At 40.3% G+C, this 27,585-nt stretch overlaps 2 protein-coding genes across 2 annotated transcripts in view; both read left to right on the top strand.

Moving 5' to 3' along the window:
- Positions 1-27,585, top strand: part of CSGALNACT2 (chondroitin sulfate N-acetylgalactosaminyltransferase 2) — a 95,811-nt gene that overhangs the window by 23,660 nt on the left and 44,566 nt on the right. Inside the window, exon 6 of the mRNA XM_006902738.1 lies at positions 15,641-15,722. Within this exon, the coding sequence (XP_006902800.1) occupies positions 15,641-15,722 (82 nt within the window). The remainder of the gene's footprint in view (positions 1-15,640; positions 15,723-27,585) is intronic.
- On the top strand, positions 27,089-27,584 carry LOC102862149 (twisted gastrulation protein homolog 1-like; the record flags this gene model as incomplete). The annotated part of the gene is made up of 1 exon (XM_006902739.1): positions 27,089-27,584. A coding segment is annotated over exon 1 (486 nt), but the record flags the coding sequence as incomplete, so codon positions are not given.

Raw genomic sequence — 27,585 nt, 5'->3', positions numbered from 1 at the left:
ATTATTTTATATTAATTATTTAATGTTATTAATATAATCATATCATGAAAACCTGTACTTTTATACTAGGGAACTCTGGTGGCTTAGTGTCAAGAAGCTGTGCTGCAATCCTGAAGGCACACTGTGTATCTGCACCACAGGGAGAAGGAAGGGCAGTCTCCACCCATGCGCTTAACTGCCTCTGAAAATCTGCTAGAGGATTAGCTGTGGGTCAGTTTCTACCCGATGGTACACAACAACAGCATACTTTGATAAATTAATAAATCTAGAGGAAATGGATAACATAACATAACAACACAACATAATGGATAACATAACATAAGTGGACCATAACAAACTAGCTGACTCTGAGAAGAATGGGAATCCCAGAACATTTAATCGTGCTAATGGAAACCTATACTTGGACCAAGAGGCAGTCATCAAAACAGGGCAGGGCAACACTGCATGGTTCAAAATTGGGAAGGGTGTATGCCAGGGATGTGTCCTGTCTCCATACCTTTTCAACCTGTATGCAAAGCAGATTATCTGAGAGGCTGGGCTCTATGAGGAGAAGCTTGGCGTTAGGATTGGTGGACGATCTATCAACAATCTGCATTATGCATATGACACAAGACTACCAAAAAAAGAAAACTACAGACAGATGTTGTTATTGTTAAGTGTCATCAAGTCACCTGCGACTCATAACAACCCTATGTACAACATTTCGGAAGCCTGACCAGTCCAGAGCCAATCTTACTAACTCCCATTGCACACCTACCCCCAATGCCCCAGTTACTCTTATCATTTGGCTTGTCCAGGCTTGTTGTCTTCTGTGCTGTCCCTTCATCCTTCTGAGCATGATGTCCTTCTCCTGGCCACATGCCCAGAGTATGTGAGACAAGCTTCAAAATCCTAGTCCCCAAGGAGAAACTTTGTTTCACCCTCTCTAAAACAGACTTATTTGTTTTCTTGGCAGTCCCAACACTCTTTCCTAGCATCACAACTCAAAGATAACAATTCTTCTTCTGTAATCCTTATTATCCAGATCTCTGATGCACAACAAGTAATGACACAGCAATCATTTGTCTATTTGCTCTACTGAACAACTTGGAGTTGCTATGATGCTGAACACTGTCCCATAGTCTTGTCAAATACCATAATGGTTACCCATTATGTACAATGTTTGGATGAGCTTCCAGATTAATTCATGCTAGGAAGCAGGAGTGGCATCCACTTCCTAAACTCAATGCCTCTGGAAACTTCACAAACTCTCTACACGTTATAAATGTTCAGAAATTATGTTAGTTAAAAAAACAGAGTTTAGGTCTTTTGTGCAAAGCTTACTCTGAGTCATATTTGACTTGACAACACTTAACCACTGCTAAATGAGACTAGTGCTATTATAGGTGAAGGAACACTCTCCACTTTGTACTTCACTCTTTGTCAGTGTGCTATATGAAGTACTGTGGGTTTGCTGTGATACTGAACCTTATGCCATTGGGTATCAAATACCATAATGGTTTCCAATGTGCAAAGTCCTTGGTGGATCTCCCAGGAGGAACACAGTTTTGGAAGCAGGAGTGGTATCCACTTCCTAAACCACATGCTTTTGGAAACTCTGTGAACTTGGAGAAAGGACAATAGTTATGGAAAAACATTAGGTCTTTTGTTCATAGAGTTACTATGAGTTGTGCTCAACTTGACAGAAATCAGCAACAACAACAACGTGGCCTGAATAACGCACACCTTAGTCTCTAGACTGACATCATTGCTTCTCAGTACTCTGGAAAGGTCCCTGAAAGCACATTTTTCCCAGTGCAGTTTGTCTTTTTATTGCTTAACTGCTGGTGCAAACAGATATTTCTCAAAAATATAGATGGGAATGCAAACTTCGAGTTGCAATACTTAAGGATGCTTTGGGCAGAATATTAAATAATCCAGGAAGCATTAAAAGAAGATAGAAAGAGTATACAGAGATATTGTACCAAAAGGAATTGGTGGACACAGAATTTTATGAAACAATGGATGAACAAGAGCCTATGGTGATGAAGGAAGAAGTTCAAGATGCTTTGAAGGAAATAGCAAAAAACAAGGCCCCAGTAATAGATGGTATACCAATTGACATATTTCAGCTAACAGATGCTGCCCTGGATGTGCTCACCAAGTTGTGCCAAGAAATCTGGAAAACAACCACTTGGCCAACTGACTGGAAGAGATCTATATTTGCTCCCATCCCAAAGAAGGGTGACCCAACAGAGTGTGGAAATCATTGAACGGTATCATTGATATCCCATGCAAGCAAGATTCTGCTGAAGATTATCCAAAAATGACTGGAACAACCCATCAACAAAGAACTGCCTGAAGTGGATTTAGAAGAGGCCATGACACTAGGGATGTTGTAGCTAGTGTCAGATGGATCTTGGCTGAAAGCAGAGAGTGCCAGAGGAATGTCTGTCTGTGTTTAATTGACTATGCAAAGGCTTTTGACTGTATGAGTCAAAACAAACTGTGGCAGACTCTTAGATGAATGGGAATCCCACAACATTGGATTGTGCTTATGCAAAACCTATACTTGAACCAAGAGGCAGCCCTCAGAACAGAGCAAGGAAACAATGCATGGTTCAAAACCAGGAAGAGGTAAACCAGGGATGTGACCTATCTCCATACCTTTTCAATCTATGTGCAGAGAGATAATCTGGGAGGCTGGGCTCTATGAGGAGAGTGTGGCATCAGGATTGGAGGTAGACTCATAAACAATCTGCGTTATGCAGATGACACAACCTTGCTTGCTGAAACTGAGGAGGACTTGAAGTGCTTGCTGCAGAAGGTCAAGGACTGCAACCTTCGATATGGATTGAAACTCAACATTAAGTCAAAGATTTAGATATTTCTAAAGCCACTGGTGGTAGGGACTTGTGCCGTCAACCTAAAGGAAAGCTCTGTGAATCTACAAACTGTTCTTTGGGAGAGGGAGAGGCAGTCTCCTCTGGTGCAACTTATAGCCTCTGAAAACGCTCAGGAGAGTCTCTACAAACCTTCAGGAGGGTCAGATATGAGTTGATACCCCCAATCAACAACAATGACACTTGAGAGAGATGCATGGACTAAAAGCACCAGTGATTCCTTCAGATATTATGTATTGTGGCGTGACTCGGGTCTAAGAGATTCCTTTTGGTACAGTGCTTGCCCGAAAGCTCATTTTGTGACCAGTGCACTAGCTACAGAATTTGCCCTCGAGTAGATTCTGACTCAGGCTGACCCTGTAAGCTTTCAGTTAATGATTTTTTAGAAGTAGATCACCAGGTGTTTCTTCTGAGAAGCTTTGGGTATACCTAAACTTCTAGCCTTTATAACAGTAAGTACTTTAATCTCTTCCAGGGATGCTTTATGTAGTGATGTTGTTATTGTTATGTACTTTCAAGTCAGAATCCACTCATGGTTGACTCTCCAGTAGGTTTTTAGAGACAATATAATCACACAGGAGGAGATTGCCCTTCTTTCTCTCACAGAACAGCTGGTGGATTCGAACCATGTACCTTCAGGTTGGCAGTGCAGCTCTTTGCCACGAGGTCACTAGAAGGCCCTTTATTTAGTGACAGGAAGATAAAAACAGTATTAATTCCTGCAATAGATAAAAGACCAATAAGACATGGAAGCAGATCCTAATTACTTAACCATGTGCCTAGAATGTGTAGACTGATAATTACTTAGACTTCTTCAGAAGATCAGAAATCACTGCTCAGGAACTCTGTGAAAGAAATAATCCACTCATTGAACAAAATGGTGTTTAATTCCAATATGCAATTATTTCTTCTATCAGATTATTTGGGTTATAAGTTTCTTCTTGAAGTTGACAGAAACATAAAAACTATAAAACATTTCATTTCTCTTGAAAGAAATCCTTATATTTTCAGAACACATAGCCCCTAATTAGAGTAAATTACTGCTGATGGAATAAGCATTCTGCACAAGCAGTAAAGAAACCAAAATTAATTTCCCAGTGCCATGGGGAGTTCTCAACCATTCATAAACTGTCTCTAAATCTTAGAACTATGGTTTCAAGAGCTAAGCTAATAAACTTGAGCGGGAAGTTAGCGTGATTAGCATTTTGTAAGTAATTTTGAGCACAAAAGATGTATTCACAGTAGTAGCCAAGGCTTATCATCGACAATTGAGCTCGACACTGGAATAAAGAAGTAAATGGAATCCATTAAAATAACCTAAAATAAATTATGATATTTATTTGCCTGTAAAAAAAAGAAAAAGAAAACAAAGATTCTCACCACTGGGCAGATTGGCAGCATCATGATAGATGGTGAAGAGATTGAGATTGTTAACAGCTTCAGTTTGTTTGTAGCTACAATTAGCACTCTTGGTACCAGCAGCCAGGAAATTAAAAGATGAATTGCATTGGGAAAGTCTGCTGTCAGAGACCTCTCCAAAGTACTGAAGAACAGTGATGTCAATCTGGAGACTAAGGTGCAACTGATCCAGGCCATAGCCTTTGCAATTACTTGATATGCATCAGAGAGCTAGACAATGACTAGGGATGATAGAAGGAAAGTTGATACCTTTGAGCTTTGGTGCTGGAGAAGAGTATTGAATATACCATAGACTGCTAGGAGAACAAACAAGTTCATCCTGGAGAGGGTGAAGCCAGGCTGCTCCTTGGAGGCAAGGGTTCTGAAACTCTGTCTGACATACTTTGGACATGTTGCAAGGCGGGATCAGTCCTTGGAGAGGTATGTCATGCTTGGGAGTGTGGAGGCGCAGGAGAGGAAGACCCTCGATGAGATGGATTGATTCAGTCACTGTGGTGTTGGGAATAGCTGTGTCAGAGACAGTAAGATTGGCAAGGGATAGATAATCATTTAGGGCTCTTATACATACAGTCATTTTAAGTCACGGGCGACTTGATGGCACATAACAACAATAACAAATATAGATGCAAAACTCAACAAAATCCAATAGAATCTCAGTAGAATCCAGTACTATATCAGAAAAATAATCCCTCATTACCAAGTAAGATTCAGAACAGTTATGCAGGGATGGTTCAACATAAGAAAAACAGCATAATTCATCACATTAACAAAGCAAAAAACAGGAACCACATGATTCTATCAGATGATAGGTCTTTGACAAAAATCCAACACCCTTCCTGATTAAAACATTCAGCAAGGTAGGAATTGAAGGGAACTTCATCAACGTAGTGAAAAAGTACATACTCAAATCCAAGAAACAACATCAACCTCGGTGGAGAAAGAGAAAAGCCATCCCGAGAACAGAAACCAGACAAGGATACCCACTTTCTTATACAATACAATATTGTATTGGAAGAACTTGCTAGGGCATGGTGCAAGAGAAGGAAATAAGAGTCATCCAGATACGCAAATAGGTGGTAAAACTCTCACAGTAGGTAGACGATACGATAGTGTACACAGAAAACCCAAGAACTCAACAACAACAACAACAAAAACCCTGTTATACCTAGTAGACCAATTCAGTAAAATGGCAGGATATAAGAAAAAAAATCAATGAGATTCCTCTACAATAACAAAGAAAACAGAGAAGGAAATAAAGCAATACCATTTATAATAGTCGACAAGTCATCAAGATCCTTAGAAATAAACCTATCTAGAATCACAAAAGACTTTTACAAAGAAAACTACTGAACACTACTGTGAGCAAGAATTTTTGTTGTTGTTGTTAAGTTCTTTTGAGTTGGGCATAACTCATAGTGACCCTATGAACAAAAGATCTGACCCCAGTCCTGTCCAGCGCCATCCTCACGCTTCCTGACACACAAGAGCCCCTTGCAGCAGTCATATGTTAATTCACCTGGTTGAGGGTCTTCCTCACCTTCACTGACTCTAGACCCTTCCCAGTGTCATGTTGCTCTCCATGGAACAGCATCTTGTAGCAACATGTCCAAGGTATGTGAGCAGAAGCCTCATCATTCTTGCCTCCAAAGAGCACTCCAGCTGCACCATCTCCAAGATGGTGTTCATTCTCTTGGTCATCCCTAGTATTGTTCTTCTCCAACACCACAGCTCAAAGACATCAATTCTTTTTCTGTCATCCCTGTTCATTGTCCAGGTCTCGGATGCATAACTAGTAATCGGAAAGACTATGACCTGAATCAGATAGGCAAGAATAAGAGACCTAAATAAATGGAAGAATGTTCCTTATTCATAGATAGAAAGACTCAATATAGTGAAAATGGCATTTCTTCCAAAAGCAATATACCTGTTCATTGCAATCCCAATATGTATAACATTCATTCTTCAAAGAGATAGGAAAAGCAGTAAGCAAATTTGTTTGGAAAAGAAAGAGACCCCTAATAAGCAAAGCCCTGCTGAAAAACATACATACCACTCCCTGGTCTCTAAATCTACTCCAGAGTTAAAATAACCAAAACACCATGGTACTAGTACAGTGATGGACACATACATCAGTGAAACAGAGTAGAGAACCCAGAAATTAACCCCTCTATCAACTGGTATTCAACAAGGAAATAAAACCTATCAAATGGAGAAATGACAACCTCTTCAAATGGTGCTAGTGATACTGGACTTACATCTGCAGAAACCTAAAACAAACCACAACAAAATTAAACAACCCAGTCACAGAATGGGCACAGCGTATGTACAGACACTTCACCAAAGAAGACATTCAGATGATGAACAAAAACATGAAGAAATGTTCAAAATCCCTGGCTAAAAGAGAGATGCAGATGAAAACAATGATGAGGTATCAAAATTCCACAGAACAGCAAACAACACATGCTGGCGAGGCTGTGCAGAAACTGTAACCCTTATTCACTGTTGGTGGGAGTGTAAAATGGTGCAGCCACTCTGGAAGGCAGTATGGCACTTTCTCAGAAAGTTGGAAATAGAAATACCCTTTGACTCAGCAATTCCACTACTGGGAATATACCCTAAAGAAATCAGAACTGCCACCCAAACAGATATATGCACATCCATATCTATTACTATATTGTTCACAATAGCAAAGAGAGGGAAACAACTCAAGTGCCCATCAACAAAAGAACAGATAGAGAAGCTGTGGTGTATTCACACAGTGGAATACTATGCAGCACTGAAAAATAAGGACCTCATGAAACATACAAAATGGATGACCCTGGAGGACGTTATGCTGAGTGAAATATACGAGTCACAAAAGGAAAAATACTACATAATGCCACTGTTATAAAACAGGGCTGACGTCACATTTGGGGGGAAACTAAGGAAAGAGGGGGAAGATTGCAATAGAACAGACGAGGAATAGAACTGCTTAATAGGAATACATGATTGGATATTGTTTTCATTATAACAGTCCAGAGTAAGTGCTGTATAGTAAAGTGAACTTGGGGGTTGGGGGATTGTACAACAATGAAAGAATTTTTTTATTTTTTTTCAAAGTGAAAAGTGAACTGGGGAGGGGTGGGCAGGGAGGAAATTGTGCAATAGTGAATGAATGGAAATCCAAGTTCTCTATAAATTTTCATTAACATCTCTGTTGTTGTTGTTATATTTTGTCAAGTGCCTGTGACTCATAGCAACCCTGTGTACAACAGCCCTAAACCCTGCCCCGTCCTGTGCCAATCTTATTGTCTCTGACACACCTACATCCATTTCCCCATCACTGAAATCAGTCTTATCACAGGTCTTCCCCTCTTGCACTGTCCCTCCACCCTCCCAAGCATGACATCCCTCTCCAAGGACTCATCCCTCCTTGCAACATGTCCACAATATGTCACATGGACTTTCAGAATCCTTGCCTCCAAGGTGCAGCCTAGCTTCACCCTCTCCAGGATGAGCCTGTTTTTTCTTAGAAGTCCATGGTATATTCAACACTCTTCTCCAACACCACAGGTCAAAGGCATCAATTCTCCTTCTATCATCCCTAGTCATTGTCCAGCTCTCTGATGTATAGCAAGTGATTGCAAAGACTAAGGCCTGTATCATACGCACCTTAGTCTCCAGACTGACATCATTGCTCATCAGTAGTTTGGCGATGCCTCTGACAGCAGCCTTTCCCAATGCAAAGAATGGGCAAAAAACAGGGCCCCAAGAATTGATGGCATACCAGTTGATAATATTGCAACACACAGATGCTTCCGTAGATGTGCTCACCAAGCTGTGCCAAGAAATGTGGAGGATAACCTCCTGCCCAACTGACTGGAAGAGATCTATATTTGTTCCCATTCCAAAGAAAGGCGATCTGACAGAGTGTGGAAATTATTGAACAATATCATTAATATCACATGCAAGTAAGAGTCTGCTGAAGATTATCCAAAACCAACAGGAGCAGCACATCAACAAAGAAATGCCCAAAGTGCAGGCTGTGTTTAGAAGAGGTCATGGTACTAGGGAAATTGTAACTAATGTTAGATGAATCTTGGCTGAAAGCAGAAAGTACCAGAGGAATGTCTATCTGTTTTCATTGACTATGAAAAGGTATTTGACTGTGTGGCCACAACAAACTGTGGCTGGCTCTGAGAAGAATGGGAATCCCAGAACACTTGATTGTACTTATGCAGAACCTATTCTTGGACCAGGAGGCAGTTGTCAGAACAGAGCAAGGAGACACTGCATGGTTCAAAATCTTAAAAAACAAACAAATAAGCAAAAGCACAACAGTCTTTACCAATAAACAGCATGATAAATGAAGAAAAGATTGGAGTTGCCAAAGATTTTATTTTACTTGGATCCCCAATCAATGCCTATGAAAGCACCAATCAAGAACACATAGTACATATTGTGTGGTAGTAATCATCATGTTTATTAAATTCTTATGATGTTATAAAAAATAAACTAAATTAACAAAGAAAAAGCTGAAACAGGATCCACATGTCACACCATATGCAAAAATCAGGCGGATCAGAGACAGGAGTAAAGCCTACAACTATAAAGATTATAAAAGACAAAGGGGGCCAAGCTTAGAAGGCTTAGCCTATGGTATAAAGAGGCTAACAAATACAGCCAGAAAGGCATGACTAAGATAGAATGGCATCAATGAATGGGACCTTCTAAAGATTAAGTGCTTGTGTGCAACAAAACTTTTTTCTAATAAGGTGAAAAGAAAACCAACTGACCAGTTAAAAACACTTTGAAGTGACATCTCAGACAAGTGTCTCATAATGAATATTACAAAATACTACAGGGCCTCCACCAACTACAAAATGGGCATTTGCATGGCCACAGACACATGAAGAAATGCAAAAAATCACTGATAGTAATAGAGATGTAAATCAAAACCACAGTGAGATACCACCTCACCTCAGTAGCAATGATAAAGCTCAACAAAGAACATAAATGTTGGAGAGGATGTGGAGAGATTGGAACTCCCATACATTGTTGGTGGAATTGTAAAATGGTACAGCCACTCTGGAAAACAATTTGGTGTTTCCTTAAAAAGCTGAACATAGAGTTTCCATATGATCCAGCTATACCACTGCTAGGAGTATACTACAAGGAAAACAGAATTGAGATACAAGCGAGAATTGTATACTGATATACATAGCAGCATTATTCAAAATAGGTAGAACATAGAAACAGCTCAGATGTCCATCAACAGATGAGTGGATTGAGAAACTGTGGTACATTCTCATGATAGAATACTTTACAGTATTCAGGAGCAACAATTTTGACTAATACCATATAACATGGGAGAAGCTAGAGAGCATTATGCTGAATGAACTAACTCAGGTGCATAGAACATATTCTGTATAAGACCATTATTATAAAAACAAAGATGACCAGTGATGTGCATGTATATGCAAAGAGCCAAGAGGAGAGAGCAGGGGGGCTGAGGGTATGAAGGAGGGGGAAATCATATGGTTGTAGAATTTGCTAGGGGGAGGGGGGAGAAAAAAATCATTAGCAGTGTTGTTGTTGTTGTGTGCCATCAAGTCGCCTGCGACTCATAGCGACCTTATGTACAACAGCCCTAAACTCTGCCCCATCCTGTGCCAGTCTCACCATCTGCGACACACCTGCCCCCATTATTACCCCAGTCACTGAATCAATCCATCTCATCAAGGGTCTTCCTCTCCTGTGCTGTCCCTCCACCCTCCCAAGTATGATGTCCCTCTCCAAGGACTGGTCCCTCCTTGCAACATGTCTAAAGTATGTCAGACGAAAGCTTCAGAATCCTTGCCTCCAAGAAGCAGCCTGGCTTCACCCTCTCCAGGACAAACCTGTTCGTTCTCCTAGCAGTCCATGGTATATTCAATACTCTTCTCCAACACCACAGCTCAAAGGCATCAATTCTCCTGTCTTCCCTAGTTAGTCATTGGCCAGCTCTCTGATGCTTAGGAAGTTACTGCAAAGACCATGGCATGTATCAGGTGCACCTTACTCTCCAAATTGACATCTTTGCACTTCAGCACTTTAGAGCAGTCTCTAACCGCAGACTTTCTCATCACAATGTATCTTTTCATTTCCTGGCTCCTGGTGACAAGAGTGTTGACTGTGGATCCAAGCAAACCAAACCTATGAACAATCTCGATCTCTTCACCATCCATTATGACGCTGCCAGTCTGCACAGTGGTGAGACTCTTTGTTTTCTCGATATTGAGTCTTAATTCATACTGAAGACTAAAATCCCTGACCTTCCACAGCAAGTGCTTCAGGTCCTCTTCAGTTTCAGCAAGTAAGGTTGTGTCATCTGCATAACGCAGATTGTTGATGATTCTTCCTCCAATCCTGATGCCACATTTCTCCTCATAGAGCCCAGCCTCCCAAATAACCTGTTCTGCATAAAGATTGAAAAGGTGTGGAGACAGGATACAGCCCTGGCATACACCCTTCCCAATTTCCCAGTGTTTCCTTGCTCTGTTCTGACGACTCCCTCTTGGTCCAAGTATAGGTTTCGCATAAGCACAATCAAGTGTTCTGGGATTCCCATTCTTTTCAGAGTTAGCCACAGTTTGTTATGATCCACACAGTCAAATGCCTTTGCATAATCAGTGAAACAAAGATAGACATTAACAGTGTACATGAATGAAACACAATTGGAAAGAAAAGGGGAAAATGAGATACTGAGAAATTTCTCACAGTTAACTCACATGGAAGAATAGCATAGTCAGGAGAAGAGTTTGGAGTGTCCTCAGATAACTGAGTGAAAATAGGACTTCTTTGCATTCTCTGAGTACTCAGAGGTAGAAAATGGTCCATGTTTAGGGACCTATGGAATCAGTGTATTTCTCTCAGTTGTGCTGAGCAGGGTCATTTCCAAGACTAAAGCAGTATGTGAGGTCACTGGACTGCAAGGATAAAGCCGAGACTTGGGAAAATGTTAAGCTATATGATGGATGGGATGGCCTTGGACTCAGTACTGCTAGACACTATGTCTGAGGCCATCTATGCCATATTTACTCTTGTCGCTGGATATAAGTCCTTGTACTGAAAACCAGAAGTCATTTTTGGATAATGATTTTTTTAAATAAAACTAGTAGCTTTGGGGATGTAGTCAGTAGGGAGTTGTACTACCAATATCAGTAGCAGTTTGAATCTACTAGGTGTTCCTTTGGGAGAAACATGAGAATTCTCCTATGTGATTTACAACCTCTGAAAACCCACTTGAGGGTCAATTGTGCATCAGTTCTGACTCCTTAGCAGTGGGAAGATGAGAGCAGTTTAGGGTTTCTGAGTTGTGGTCAACTTGACAGAACTTAACAGCAGTATCAGTTTATTACCAAAACTAACTAGATGTTTAAGGAAAACAACACTCTGTGAAAAGGCCTCATATTTTAATAAACAGAAACATTAACACATGATAATATGAATACATATAGAAAATACATGGAAATTAGAGAAAAGAATTATGTTTATAAATAAGAGATATTGTTAAAAATGGTGTTGTGTACTGTAGAGTCAGAACCTACCCATAGCCAATCCTCTAGCTGGTTTTCAGAGGCAGTTAATTGTATGAGAAGAGACTCCCCATCCTTCTCCCGCAGAGCAGTTGGTGGCCTTGAACCATGTGCCTTTAGGATTGCAGTGCAGCTTCTTGTGCCACTTGAGCCTAAAAAAAATGGGGGGGGGGGGTAATTAGCGCTAAAAATAGAGCCTGTGGTGATGAATGAGTAAGTTTAAGCTGCTCTGAAAGAATTGAAAAAAAACAAGGCCCCAGGAATTGGTGGCATACCGATTGACGTATTTCAGTGAACACATGCTGCCCTGGATGTGCTCACCAAGTTGTGCCAAGAAATCTGGAGGACAGCTACCTGGCTCTCTGACTGGAAGAGATCTATATTTGTTCCCATTCCAAAGAAAAGTGAACCGACAGAGTGTGGAAATTGTCGAACGGTATCATTGATATCCCATGCAAGCAAGATTCTGCTGAAGAGTATCCAAAAATGACTGGAACAGTACATCAACAGAGAACTGTCTGAAGTGCAGGCTGGATTTAGAAGAGGCCGTGGCACTAGGGATATTATGGCTACTTCCAGATGGATCTTGGCTGAAAACAAAGAGTATCAGAGGAATGTCTATCTGTGTTTCATTGACTATACAAAGGCATTTGACTGTGTGGATTACAACAAACTGTGGCTGACTCTGAGAAGAATGGGAATCCCAGAACACTTGATTGTACTTATGTGAAACTTATACCTGGACCAAGAGGCAGTTGTCAGAACAGAGCAAGGAAACACTGCATGGTTCAAAATGGGGAAGGGTGTTTGTCTCAATTTATATGCAGAACATATTATCCAAGAGGCTGGGCTCTATGAGGAGAAGTGTGGCATGAAGATTGGAGGTAGACTCATCAAAAATCTGCATTATGCAGATGACATAACTCTGCTTGGTGAAATGGAGGAGGAACTGAAGCACTTGCTGCAGAAGGTCAAAGACTGCAGCCTTCAAAATGGATTGATGTTCAATGTCAAGAAAACAAAGATTCTCACCACTGTGCTGATTGGCAGCATCATGATTGATGATGAAGAAATTGAGATTGTTGACAGCTTGTTTGCTTGGCTCTACAGTCAACACTCTTGGTACCAGCAGCCAGGAAATTAAAAGATGAATTGCATTGGGAAAGTCTGCTGTCAGAGACCTCTCCAAAGTACTGAAGAGCAACAATATCAGTCTGGAGACTAAGGTATGTCTGATACAGGCCATGTTGCAAGGCGGGATCAGTCCTTGAAGAGGGATGTCATGCTTGGGAGGGTGGAAGGACAGCACAGGAGAGGAAGACCCTCAATGAGCTGGATTGATTTAGTCCCTAGGGTAATGGGATGGGCATGTCAGAGATAATAAGATTGGTAAGGGATAGAGCAGGGTTTAGGGCTGTTGCGCATAGGGTTGCTATGAGTCGCAAGCAACTAGATGGCACATAACAACAATAGGCTAAATAGTGAAATAGTCCCAAGTGTATGTAGAAATTTTAGAATTGGTGAATGTTTTCACTTGTATATTTTTTACCACAATGAAAAGAAAAAATGTGAAAGAAAAATACCAGCTTTGTTTGTCAATGCTTCCTTGTTAAGTCTGTGCTTTTTCCCTAGCCATTTCCGTAATTCCACACAGCAGCTTTTTTAGACCGTAACCTCTCTTTAAAATATACTCTTTTTCAAATTATTTGGTTATATTATCAAGAGGAGCAAGTCCTTGGAAAAGATACCATACTTGAAAAAGTAGAGGGTCAACTAAAGAGTGGAAGACCCTTAACAAGATGAACGGACACAATGACTGCAACAGTGTGCTTACGTACAGTGGAGATTGTGAGGATTTCACGGTTTCATGCAGTTTCCATCTGTTGATCATGCTATGTACCGTTGAGTTGACTGAGACTCACATGATGCTATACCCAACAGGTCTGAACCTTGCTTTATTGTGTACCATCTTCATCATCTCCGATATACTTAAGCTCATCGTTATAGTCACTGCGTCAATCCATCTTTTTGAGGGTCTTCCTCTCTTATGCTAACCCTCCACTTTTCCAAACATGATGTGTTTCTCCAAGGACTGGCCTCTCCTAATATATTCAAAGTGTGTCAGATTAAGTTTCACGAGCCTTGGTCCCCCATGAGTGCCCTGGTTTCATTTTCTTCAAGACAAATTTGTTTGTTCAGTGGGCTATTTAGTACTCTCTTCTAGCACCATAACTCAAAGGCATTGACTCTTCTGTCATCCTTATCCATTATCCAACTTTCAGATGCAGGTAACCTAAAAGGCCATGACTTCTATCAGGCACACCTTAGTCTTTAAGCTGGCATCTTTGCTTTTTAGCACTTTGGAGAGGGTCTTGTATCAAGTGGAATTGACTCAATGGCATCTAACTACAATAGTATATATCCTGCTATTCCTTCTATTCTCTTATCTACATAAATTTCCATGTGGCTACCCTACAGATTACCTCAGGTTTATATGTACAGAACTGAACTTCTTACTCTTGGTGTGTCGGCTCTTTCTCTGGTGTTTTCAGAATTTGGGAAGAGTATGAATCACAAATGACTCGACGGCACATAACAACAACAATATGCATTACTACCTGTTAAGGATGAAACAGTTTTCATCTTTGAGTTATCCTTTCGCCTCATCATCCCTCTCTACCTCATCTCATAAGTCACTTGTTGGCTTATGAGTTCTAGTATTTTCTATATCTGTCCACTGTTCTTTCTTTTTGTATACGCATACCATCGTAACTTATAGCCCCAGGTTCCTATACCCACATTGTTGATCTTGCCTCGTTACTGCCTTTTTGTTCCCTTGTAGCCCCTTATGGCTTTTTTATACCCTAGGTAGAAAAGGCATTTATCAAGCATAAACTTTTTCTTGGTTCTGTGGCTCAATGTCATCCAAATTCTAATTTTTTTTACTTCTGCTTGGATTTTATGGTAATAGCTTTTTTGAATCTAGTTTTCTTCATGGGTGCAAAAGGACTGCAATAATTGGAAGCTTAATTTCTGCACCCTCTAATGGGTTTGCAAACTATTTTTGTGAAAAGTTGGATAGGAAATATTTTATGTTTTGAATGCCATATCACAACTACTCTGCTCTGCCTTATAGAATAAAAGCAGTCATAGATCATATGTAAACAGATGAGGGTTCCAATAAAGGTGTTCCAAACGCAAGCTACAGTTCAAGTTGAACTTGCTTTCTGACTTTTCCCAATACAATGTTAAAAGTATCTAATATAGCAGCACTTTCAGAAGAATGGAGAGGCTTTTGTTTTCCAGAGTTCCATACAAACCTTCCCTTCTGGCTTGATAGTTTGAACTGGGTCGAATGCCTGTTATTAAACCATTTTGTATACTAAGTAGGGAAAGATTCCCTAACTGATGCAAAGGTTCCATAGCCCACTTTGAAGCTATGGGGAGAACTTTTCCTAAAATCCACTGGCTGCTTGGACCAAGTAGTTAACAAAAGGAAGCCTGTAAACAATGAGAAGAACTCTGGGGAAATAGACAGTAGATAAGCATCCAAGAAAGGTCTGTTGTGTTGGATTTATGTCAGTGTATTATAGGATGTATTCCTTAAAAATGTGACAAGACTCCTTTGCTGATGTGGATTACTATTTTTTTAAGAACTTAATAATACATAATGACAAGGAAAATGTTTGGAAAATATTATGTATCTTTGTTATCATTGTTAATTAAAACTTCTAGCTCTTGAGTGATTAAATTGAAGATTTTTTTTATCAATTTTTTTATAAGGTTCACAAAAAAGATTCGGGCTTTTGGCGAGATTTTGGCTTTGGAATGACTTGTCAGTATCAATCAGATTTCTTGACCATTGGTAAGTATATGTTATATTTAAAGATGAGCTCTTACATGCTTTTGTTATTTTATAAAAAGATCTTAGATTTGAGTTTTCCTATTAACTTATTTAAAGTTCTTTGAAAAGAGGAGATTAGAGATAGAACAAAGTTTGTATTTAAAATCTTTGAATAGCAAAAATGAGGTTATAAAGAGAAAATGAAAGTATAATGTTTATTTGATACCATTTTCTTTAATAAGATCACTGCTTTTTAAAAAATACTCCTTGGATAATTATTTTGTTTCTTAAGAACAATCTTGACTTAACTTTTAAAAATGCTGTATTTATGAATTGTTATTCCTGGGTTATCGACTCCAGGGCTTTCATATATTTTATTTAGTGATGTCAAGTCATCGCTACCCAGTTGGAACTGACTCATAGCTGGCTTTCCAGTGGATTTCAGAGGCTGTAAAATTGCACATTAGGAGATTTTCCATCTTTCTCTCTCAGAGAAGGTGATGGATTCGAATCGCAGAGTTGTACATCCTTTGAATTAGCAACATGGCTCCCTACAGATGAGGCTACTAGAGCACCGTCTTTAAAATAGTTGGATCTCTGCTGGCCCAGTCCATAGAGAATTAGTTCTACCAGCTGTGGAAAGGAAGAAAGATGGGTAAGCTCCTGTAGTGATTGACAGCATCCAAAAAACTGCTAGAGGGTCAGCTATGAGTTAGTTCTGACTAGACAGCAATGAGGATTTAGAGACAAAATGCCTTTTAATTGTGTATTAAACTAAAAACCCAAGTACTGAAAATATAAGAAAAGTAGTGTCTCTTTAACTGTGGTAGAAGTTGGAGTGAGGAAGCTGAAACTCTGGCTTAGTTACCTGTTTGCCTAACCTTTATATGGTCCAAAGAATCTGGTCCAAGCTTCCTCCTTTACCCTAGTGTCAGTCTTTTCTGGCAAAAAATAAAATATCATTGTTGTTACTGTTGTTGTTATGTGCCGTCGAGTCGTTTGCGACTCATAGTGACCCTATGTACAACAGCCCTAAACCCTGTTCTATCCTGTGCCAATCTCATTGCCTCTGACACACCCATCCCGATTACCCCAGTCACTGAATCAGTCCACCTCATAGAGGGTCTTCCCCTCCTGCGCTGTCCCTCCACTCTGCCCAGCATGATGTCCCTCTCTAAAGACCTGTCTCTCCTTACAACGTGTCCAAAGTATGTCAGGCGAAGCCCCAGAATCTTTGCCTCCAAGGAGCAGCCTGGTTTAACCTTCTCTAGGATGAATCTATTTGTTTTCTTGGCAGTCCATGGTACATTCAATACTCTTCTCCAGCACCACAGCTCAAAGGCGTCAATTCTCCTTCTATCCTCCCTAGTCATTGTCCAACTCTCTGATGCATAACAAGTGATTGCAAAAACCATGGCCTGTATCAGGCGCACCTTAGTCTCCAGAGAGACACTGTTGCTCTTGAGTACTTTAGAGAGGTCCCTAACCGCAGGCTTTCCCATTGCAATACGTTTTTTGATTTCCTGGCTACTGGTGCCAAGAGTGTTGACCATGGAGCCGAGCAAACTGAAGCTGTGAACAGTCTCAATCTCTTCACCATCCATCCTGATGCTACCGATTGGTCCAGTGGTGAGAATTTTTGTCTTCTTGACATTGAGCCTCAGTCCATATTGAAGACTGCAGTCCTTGACCCTCTGCAGCAAGTGCATGAGGTCCTCCTCAGTTTCAGCGAGCAGGGTTGTGTCATCTGCATAACGCAGATTGTTGATAGATCATCCACCAATCCTAACGCCACACTTTTCCTCATAGAGCCCAGCCTCTCGGATAATCTGCTCTGCATACAGGTTGAAAAGGTATGGAGACAGGACACATCCCTGGCGTACATCCTTCCCAATTTTGAACCATGCAGTGTTGCCCTGCTCTGTTCTGACGACTGCCTCCTGGTTTCTAAGTTTCGCATTAGCACAATTAAATGTTCTGGGATTCCCATTCTTCTCAGAGTCAGCCACAGTTTGTTATGATCCACGCAGTCAAATGCCTTTGCCTAATCAATGAACCACAGATAGACATTCTTCTGGTATTCTCTGCTTTCAGCTAAGATTCATCTAACATCGGCTACAATATCCCTAGTACCACGACCCCTTCTAAACCCAGCCTGGACTTCTGGCAGTTCTCTGCTGATGTACTGTTCCAGTTGTTTTTGGATAATCTTAGTAGAATCTTGCTTGCATGTGAAATCAATAAGATTGTTCTGTATTTTCCACACTCAGTTGGGTCACCCTTCTTTGGTATAGTTTAATAATAAAACAAGCCCAGACCTGATTCTGTATTTCCTGACTTCCTGACCAACTTTCTACATCATATTGTTGTGTGGTGGTGGTGGTAGTGTACCGTCTGTTGGGTCAGAACCAGCCAATGGCTGACCCTCCAGCAGGTTTTCAGAGGCAGCAAATCACATGGGAGGTGACTGCCAATCTTTCTTCTGCAGCACATCATATTAGAAGTCATCTATCATTTCATATCATATTATATTTCTTTTTCTAATCAGCCATTTGTTTTTGAAACCTACATACTTTGTCTCCTTTTCATTGTGATATTTCAAAAGTGGAAAATTGTCTAACGACAATAAAAAGGCATTAAATGAAATTAATGCCCTTTCTTAATTATTTGCTTCAAAAATACATGTCTCAAAGCATATTTTTATACTTTTTTAAACATTGCCTTGAGTGCATGGAGTTCCTGTCTCTTTCTTTTCTTTAATTGATTTATGGGATATTATTCACAGAGTTGCACAGCTGTCACTACAGTCAAATTTAGATCATTATCACGCTAAAAAGAAACCCTGTATCCACTAGTTATCATTCCCATTTCACACCATCTCCCTTCCACTTGAAGCTGGTCAGCCACTGCTCTATTTTTTTCTATTGACTTGAGTTTTCTGGATATGTCATTTAAATGGACTCATACAGTAAGTCGTGTTCTGAATATGTTCTTTCACTTAGCATAATGTGGTACAGGGTTTCTCTATAATGTAGAATGTATCAAAACATATTTTTAAATTACCAAACAGTATTCGTTGTATGACTATACTACATTATGTTTATAAGTTGATGGACATTTGCATTGTTTATACATTTTTACTATTTTGAATACTGTTACTGTAAACATTTATGTATAAATTTTTGTGTGGGCATAAATTTTCATTTCTCTTGGTCTACTTGCCTGGGAATAGAATTGTTAAGTTACTTAAAGGAGACCTGATAATACAATAGTTAGTGCTTGGTTGCTAACCGGAAGGCAGTTTGAACTTACCTAATAGCCTTATGGAAAGATGTGGTCATCTACCTGTGTAAAGATTTGACACCTTGGAGGCCCTGCATGACAGTTCTGTGTCATGTCCTGTAGGGTTATTGTGAATGGGAACTTTGTTGGTGGCAGTGAGTTTTATAGGAACTCTGTGTTTACCTTTTTGAGGTTCTGCCACATTGTGGCCAGTTTGTATCATTTTGTATTTCCTAGCAGCAGTGAATGCATTTCATTTCACTATATCCTGACCATTATCTGGCATTTTGCATGTTGTTGTGTGCATTATTTTTCTCTTGTATGATAAGCAATTTGCAAATTTTTTTCCCCACACTCTCTGGAATTTTTCTTTGCTTTTTAAAATGCCAAAGTTTTACTTTTGACCATGAAGCAGTAGACAGAACAGAATAGGGAAACAGTGCCTGGATCAGGATCAGGGAAGGTGTGCATCAGGGATCCATCTTATCTCCATACCTTTTAAATCTATATGCAGAACAGGTTATTCAGGAGGCTGGACTTTATGAGGAAGAATGTGGCATCAGTATTGGAGGAAGACTGAACAAGCTGCGTTATGCAGATGACATAAACTTGCTTGTGGAAACTGAAGAGAACATGAGGCATTTGCTGCAAAAGGCCAAGGCTGTAGTCTTCAATATGGATTGAAGCTCAACATCAAGAAAACAAAGATTCTCATCACTGGGCCAATTGGAAGCTCATAATGGATGAAGACGATATTAAGGTGTTGATAACTTCAGCTTGCTTGATTCCACAACCAATGCTCTTGGCACCAACAGTCAGGAAATCAAAAGACTAATTGCATTGGGAAAGTCTGCCATCAGGGACCTTTCTGGAGTACTGAAGAGTAACAGTGTCAGTCTTGATGCAGGCCATAATGTTCACAATTAAAGAGCTGAACAATGACAAGAAAGATTGATGCCTTTGAGTTGTGGTCCTGGAGAAGAATATTGAACAAACCATGGACAGCCAGGAAAACAAACAGGTCTGTCCTGGAAAGGGTGAAACCAAGCTGCTCCCTGAAGGCAAGAATTTTAAATCTCTGTCTCACATACTTTGAGCATATGGCCAGGAGGAGCCAGTGCTTGAAGAGGGACATCATAGGAGGGGAAGACCCAGCATGAGATGGATTGATCCAGTGACTAGAAAAATGCGATTAGGTCTGTTGGAGACAATGAGATTGGCTCAGGATAGGGCAGGGCTCAGAGGTAAGGTACATAGGGTAGCTATGTATCATAGGTGACTCGATGACACATAAATACATCTCCTTTTCCCCTCCTTGTGATTTGAACTTTTGCTGTCTACCTATAACAGATAGGTCTGAGCTATTTGTTGCAGCCACTGCATCAGACCATTTCACTAAAGAGCTTTCTCTTTTTCACTGACCCTATCTACCTCACCAGGAATGATAGCCTTCCTCAGTGACTAACCCCTCCTGGTAACATATTCAAAGAATGTGACATAAGTCTGACCATATTTACTCCAAAGGAACATTCTGACCATGCCTCCTCCAAGACTGATATGGTGGTAGTTCTGACAGTCCACGTTGTATTCAGTACTCTTTGCCTACACTATATTTCTGTGGCATCTTCTTCGGTCTCCTTACTCCAGTTTCATGTGCATCTAGGGGTGACTGAAAATACCATGGCTTGGGTCAGGCACACCTAAGTCTTCAAAGTGACATCTTTGCTTTTTAATACATTAAAAAAGTAGTCTTTTGCAGCAGATTTGCCCAATACAATACATTGTCTTACTTCTTAACTGCTGCTTCCATGGGTGTTTATTTTTGGTCCAAGTAAAATTAAATCCGTGGCAAGTTCAATATTTTCTGTGGCTACCATGATGTCTTGGAAGCAGGAGTGGCATCCACTTCCATAATAACTTGCCTTTGGAAACCCTATGAACCTGGAGAGAGGATGAAAGACAGACAGGCGTTGAGTACACTCCTTCATAGGGTCTCTATGAGTCACCTAAAACTCGATGGCACTTAACAACAACAACAACATCACGATGTCAGTTTCTTGAGCTCCCCTTTGGAATTTTCTGTTCAAGTCTGTTTCTTTATCATTTCTTCCTTTCACCTGAGCTTCTGTATGTTTAAGAGTAAATTTCAGAATCACTTCTGACATCCATTTTAGCTTTTTCTTTCTTGCTTGCTTTTTTAATGACTTTTTTCTTCATACCTGGTGTTATCAAACAACTTGTTTGATTTTTGATCATTTTTGTTTAATGTACCATACCTATTCTTGAGGTATTTTGTAAATTCAAGTGGGATATATTTTTAAGTCATATTTTGACTCATTTGAATTTTTCATTTTCTCCACTCACCCTGCCTGCTGTCACCTCTGTATTTATGTTATGGAGAAGTGTCTTTCATCTGTTTTTTTGGGTAAGATGCTTCTCTGTCAGATACTGTCCTAAGTTGTTGTTGTTGTTGTTATGTACCGTCAAGTCTCCTGCAACTCATATGACAGACTAGGCAAAAGGATTAGCTATCCGCTTCCAAATTAATAGACCTTCAAAAACTCCATAAACAATAGAGCACACTTAGACTTGTAGATATAGCACTGGAAGCTGAGGAAAAATTGCGAACAGCCACTAATAATTGGAATGTGAAATAGACCTATATATCTATTGTCAGCTGATAATCAATAAGGCAATAAAACCTATCAGATGAGGAAATGACAACCTCTTCAACAAATGGTGCTGGCAAAACCAGACTGATAACTGCAGAAAGCTGAAACAGGATCTACATCTCACATCATACACAAAAATCCGTTCAGGACAGATCAGAGACTTGAAAGTAAAGCCCAAAACAATAAAGTTCAGAAGAGACAAACTGGGATCAAGTTTTGAAGACCTAGTCTGTGGTATAAAGGCTGACAAATAGAGCCAGAAATGCACAATGTGGAGAGGATAAAATTGATGAATTGGACCTTTTGATGATTAAATCCCTGTGCTCATCAAAAACTTTTCCCAGCAGCATAAAAAGAAAACTTACTGACTGGGGAAAAACATTTAGCAATATACCATCCCAGACATGGGTCTCATAACAAAAGTTTACAGCATACTCCTGAGCCTCCAGTAGAAAAAGACTGATAACTCAATTAAAAAATGGGAAAAAGGCATGGCAAGACTTTTCACAGAGGAAGACATTCAGATTGCCAACAGACACATGAGAAATGCTGAAAATCACTAGTAATAAAAAAGATGCAAATAAAAATCGCACTGAAATACCATCTCATCCCACTAGCAAAGTTTATCAGGACAGCAGGGAATAAATGTTGGAGACAAGGATACAACCATTCTAGAAGGCAGTTTGGCATTTCCTCAGAAAGTTGAATAGTAGAAACTCCGTATGACCCAGCTATTCCACTACTATGAATATGTTGTTGTTGTTGTTGTTGTTATGTGCCATCGAGTTGCTTGCGACTCATAGCGACCCTATGTACAACAGCTCTAAACTCTGCTCTGTCCTCTGCCAAGCATACTGTCTCCAGTATACCCATCCCGATTACCCCAGTCACTGAATCAATCCACCTCATCGAGGGTCTTCCCCTCCTGCACTTTCCTTTCACCCTCCCAAGCATGATGTTCCTCTCCAAGGACCGGTCCCTCTTTACATGTCCAAAGTATGTCAGACGATGCCCCAAAATCCTTGCTTCCAGGGAGTAGCCTGATATAACCCTCTCCAGGATGAATCTGTGTTGGTTTTTTTTTCTTAGCAGTCAGTGGTACCCTCAATACTCTTATCCAGCGCCGCAGGTCAGAGGCATCAGTTCTTCTATCCTCCTTAGTCATTGTCCAACTCTCTGACACATAACGATTGCAAAGACCATGGCCTGTATCAGATGCACCTTAGTCTCCAGAGTTGACATCACTGCTCTTCAGTAGTTTGGAGAAGTACCTAATAGCAGACTTTCCCATCGCAATATGTCTTTTAATTTCTTGGCTGCTGGTGCCAAGAGTGTTGACTGTGGAGCCAAGCAAGTTAAAGCTGTGAACAATCTCAATCTCTTCACCATCCATCCTGATGCTGCCAGTTGTTCCAGTGGTGAGAATCTTTGTCTTCTTGACATTGAGCCTCGATCCATATTGGAGGCTGCAGTTCTTGCAGCAAGCACTTCAAGTCCTCCTCAGTTTCAGCAAGTAGGGTTGTGTCATCTGCATAACACAGATTGTTGATAGATCTTCCACCAATCCTGACACCACACTTCTCCTCATAAGAGTCCAGGCTCCCGGATAATCTGTTCTGCATACAGGTTGAAAAGACATGGAGAGAGGACACATCCCTGGCGTACACCCCTCCCAATTTTGAACCATGCAGTGTTTCCTTTCTCTGTTCTGATGACTGGTTCTTGGTTTCGCATTAGCACAATCAAGTGCTAATCAAGGATTCCCATTCTTCTCAGAGTCAGCCACAGTTTGTTATGATCCACACAATCAAATGCCTTTGCATAATCAATGAAACACAGATAGACATTCCTCTGGTATTCCCTGCTTTCAGCGAAGATCCATCGAACATTAGCTACAATATCCCTAGTACCACCGCCCCTTCTAAACCCAGCCTGGACTTCTGGCAGCTCTGCTCGTGTGCTATTCCAGTCATTTTTGGATAATCTTCAGTAGAATCTTGCTTGCATGTGAAATCAATGAGATTGTTTTATAGTTTCCACACTCTGTTGGGTTACCTTTCTTTGGGATGGGAACAAATGTAGATCTCTTCCAGTCAGTTGGCCAAGTGGTTGTTCTCCAGATTTCCTGGCACAACTTGGTGAGCACGTCCAGGGCAGCATCTGTTAGCTGAAACATGTCAATTGGTATACCATCTATTCCTGGAGCCTTATTTTTTGCCATTTCCTTCAAAGCATCCTGAACTTCTTCCTTCATCACCATAGGCTCTTGCTCATATGTTGTTTCATAAAATTCTTCTGTGTCTGCCAATTCCTTTTGCTACAGTGACTCAGTTTATCCTATACCCCAAGGAAATTAGGATTGCAACACAAATGGAGATTTGTACACCAGTGTTGATAGCAACATTATTCACCATCACAATAATATGGAAACAGACCAAATGTCCAACCACAAATGAATGGATTGAGAAATTACAGTACCTTCACACAATGGAATATTATTCAGCATTCAGGAGCAATTATTTCGAAAAATACTACATAACTTGGAAGAGACTGGAGAACATTATGCTGAGTGAACTAATTCAGTCTCATAAGGACAAATGCTGCGTAAGACCATTGTTGTAAAAATAGAAGGATAACTAGTAAAACACATATGGGGACCCAAGCGGGTACAAGGTGGGAGCAAAGGGATGAAGATGGGTAGTAGCAAAACCATAGGGTTGCACAGTTTGGTGGGTAAAGGGAGGGAATGAAGGAAATGGGAAAGATCTGACAGGGTTCTGAAAGACAGGGTAAAGATGGGCATAGTTCACTGGTGATTAATTTTATAAAACATATAAGAATATATAAAATACAATGTGAATGAAGAATAGTGTGAAATACAATGTATATGAACTTTATATGCAAACTAAAATAAAAATTTAAAGGAAAAAATAGGAATACAGGAAAATGGGATATTGTTAATAAAGAAATGGAACACATATTAACATCCTAGACTTTGGTGAGCTGAGATCAACTGGCATGGGCCATTTTTTTAATTTATTTTTTTAATAGTTTAATGTATTTTAATAGCAAACTTACAGAACAGCACAGAAGACAGACAACATTAAAAACGTAGTTGCCTGTACGACAACTCAGTTAGAAAAATATGGTGAATGGATGGATCTACTGTATGATAAAAATGCTACAAACACTATTTAGTTGCCATCAATAAGAAATTTACTTGTTTTAAAAAAATCCAAATGCTGACATTGTCCAGAAAAATTTAACAGGTGTATTTATAATTCTTACAAAGTTGAATTGCCGAAACTTGTTCACGGGAAACATTTTTTCTGACTTGCAGTAATGCTTTATATCCCCACATTTATCTTAGAAATTCACACACAAATGAAAATGGGAAAACTGCCAATCCCTGATTCTGCCCCCTATGTTTCCATTCACAGTCATATACTTAGGTACCTTTTGACCCCATGGAAAAAGATTATCTAACGTTCAAGAACTACCAATAACAGGAAGAAGAGATTTATTTTTTTTTTAAAGAATGATATGTTTCCCATCCTAATGGCTTCTTAAGCACTCTCTCCACGTATGCGGTGTGCTAGCTGGGTGTCTTTTGGCATAATTGTTGCACGTTTGGCATGGATGGCACACAGGTTGGTGTCTTCAAAGAGGCCAACCAGATAGGCCTCACTTGCCTCCTCCAAAGTACCAATGGCTGCGCTCTGAAAGCGCAGATTTGTTTTGAAGTCCTGAGTAATTTCTCGCACCAGACGCTGGAAGGGAAGTTTTCGAATCAGGAGTTCAGTGGCCTTGTGATAATGCCTGATTTCACAGAGTGCCACAGTACCAGGCCTGTAGCGATGCGGCTTCTTCACCCCGCCAGTAGAGGGCGAGCTTTTGTGAGCGGCTTTTGTTGCCAGCTGCTTCCTAGGTGCTTTCCCACCAGTTGATTTGTAGCGGTCTGCTTTGTAAGAGCCATGGTATAAACACCTTCACTTACCTCCCCCTTCGTCGGCTGGAGCTCCATGGCGCTGGCTTCGGAGAGCTATGGATGTGCGGCAGCTGTGGCACGGGCCATTTTTAATCAGACAGTCACTTCATCTACTTTTGCTAGGAATGGAAAAATGAAGTTGCATTCCTAGTAGAAACCATTTCTAGATCCATCCTGAAATCCAGTATTGTGAGTGACATGATAATACCCATCACATGCAAAGTAGGTTTGTTATACCACTTTCATTCAAATATATGCACCAACAAGAGCCAAATAGGAGGAAATAGATTTCTACCAAATTTTACAGTCCAAAATAAACATGCAACCAAGATCTATTAATAATAGGGAGCTCTCGTAGCCTTGAGGTAAGAAACTTTGCTGCAATCCCAAAGGCATGTGATTTGAATCCACCAGCTGATCTTCACAAGGAAAGGCAGTCTCCTCACATACAATTTACTGTCTCTGAAAACACAGTGGAGGGTCTGTTCTGCATCAGTCCTGACTCAACAGTACCCATCCACAACAACAGTTAATTTCAGGCTAAACTAAAATTCTTTTTCTAGACAGCCAGCTATGTCCAGACTGGGCTGGCTTGTCACCCCTACATATGAATCTTCTCACTATTTTGCCACATAGATGAATTGATTCTTAACACTGTTCATTACTAAGTAGTCTGGTTTTGGAGGCTTTTGCTATATTCTAACTAGTTCATTATGCAAAAAGTACATGGTTTAATCTTTACTGGTATTTACTATTTATCTTTCATCTTTCTCTTAAGTTATGTTTTTAGCATCTAAAATAAAATTTCTCTCTCATATACTTAGTTTGGTAAATGTTTTCATTTTTGATGGTTTATCATTTTAGATTAGATTTGGAAGGGCTACTTCATAGTGCTCAGCATAACTGAAATCTTTTGGGTATAGACCTGGTTTTTGCTATTTTGGTTTTTTATCGCTTTTTTTGTTTTATTATACTAATTTATTTACACAATTCAAATACATTGTTTTTCAGACCAGATTCTTCCAGTTGGTGATTTAGTTTTAAGCTACACTTTGAATGATCAAGGTTCACTTTACATTATGCTTTGCTGGTTATGACTTTATTTCCTCCCATATCATGTTAAGTTAAAATATGTTTAAGTGAAGACACTTGAAGAGGGTGACAGGCAGTGCATGCTTCATGACCTGATTCAATTAGGCTCTGTATTCTTAGTTTACTACTAAATCCTCCTTCAGCCTTCAATTTCATGGAAGCCTCCATTGATGTTCTTGCTTAGAAAATATAGCCCCTTGTTTGCCACCAGTTTTATATCACACATTGGTACTCCTTTTAAGAATTTGCTTGGGCGGTGCAGAGGCGCGGCCTGGCCTTTAGCCGCAGGCTTCGCAGGACCGGGCTGGACCCACTGGGCATGATAGGCTTCGTGGAAGTGCATGTTGTCTTCTTTGAAGAAACATGAAGTCATGCTGTATTGTGTTCGCTTTGCCCATCCTGGTGTTCCTGATGTGGATCCCAATGTCGCTGAGCTGTAACAAAGCACTCTGTGCTAGTGATGTGAGCAAATGTCTTATTCAGGAGCTATGCCAGTGCCAGCCTGGAGAAGGCAACTGCTCGTGCTGTAAGGAGTGCATGCTTTGTCTGGGCGCGCTTTGGGATGAGTGCTGTGACTGCGTTGGTATGTGCAATCCTCGAAATTACAGTGACACACCTCCGACGTCGAAGAGCACTGTGGAGGAACTGCATGAGTCCATCCCATCACTCTTCCGGGCCCTCACTGAAGGGGACACTCACCTAAACTGGAACGTTGTCTCATTTCCCGTGGCAGAAGAGTTGTCCCATCATGAAAATCTGGTTTCGTTTTTAGAAACTGTAAACCAGCCACACCACCAAAATGTGTCTGTTCCCAGCAATAATGTTCACGCACCTTATGCCAGTGACAAAG

This window comes from Elephantulus edwardii, unplaced genomic scaffold (assembly GCF_000299155.1).
Source record: "Elephantulus edwardii isolate Elephantulus edwardi_28Jun2011 unplaced genomic scaffold, EleEdw1.0 scaffold00444, whole genome shotgun sequence".
In the NCBI taxonomy this organism is placed as follows: domain Eukaryota; kingdom Metazoa; phylum Chordata; class Mammalia; order Macroscelidea; family Macroscelididae; genus Elephantulus; species Elephantulus edwardii.
Note: the sequence above shows the minus strand (reverse complement) of the source record. Positions and strands in the feature narration are given on the sequence as shown.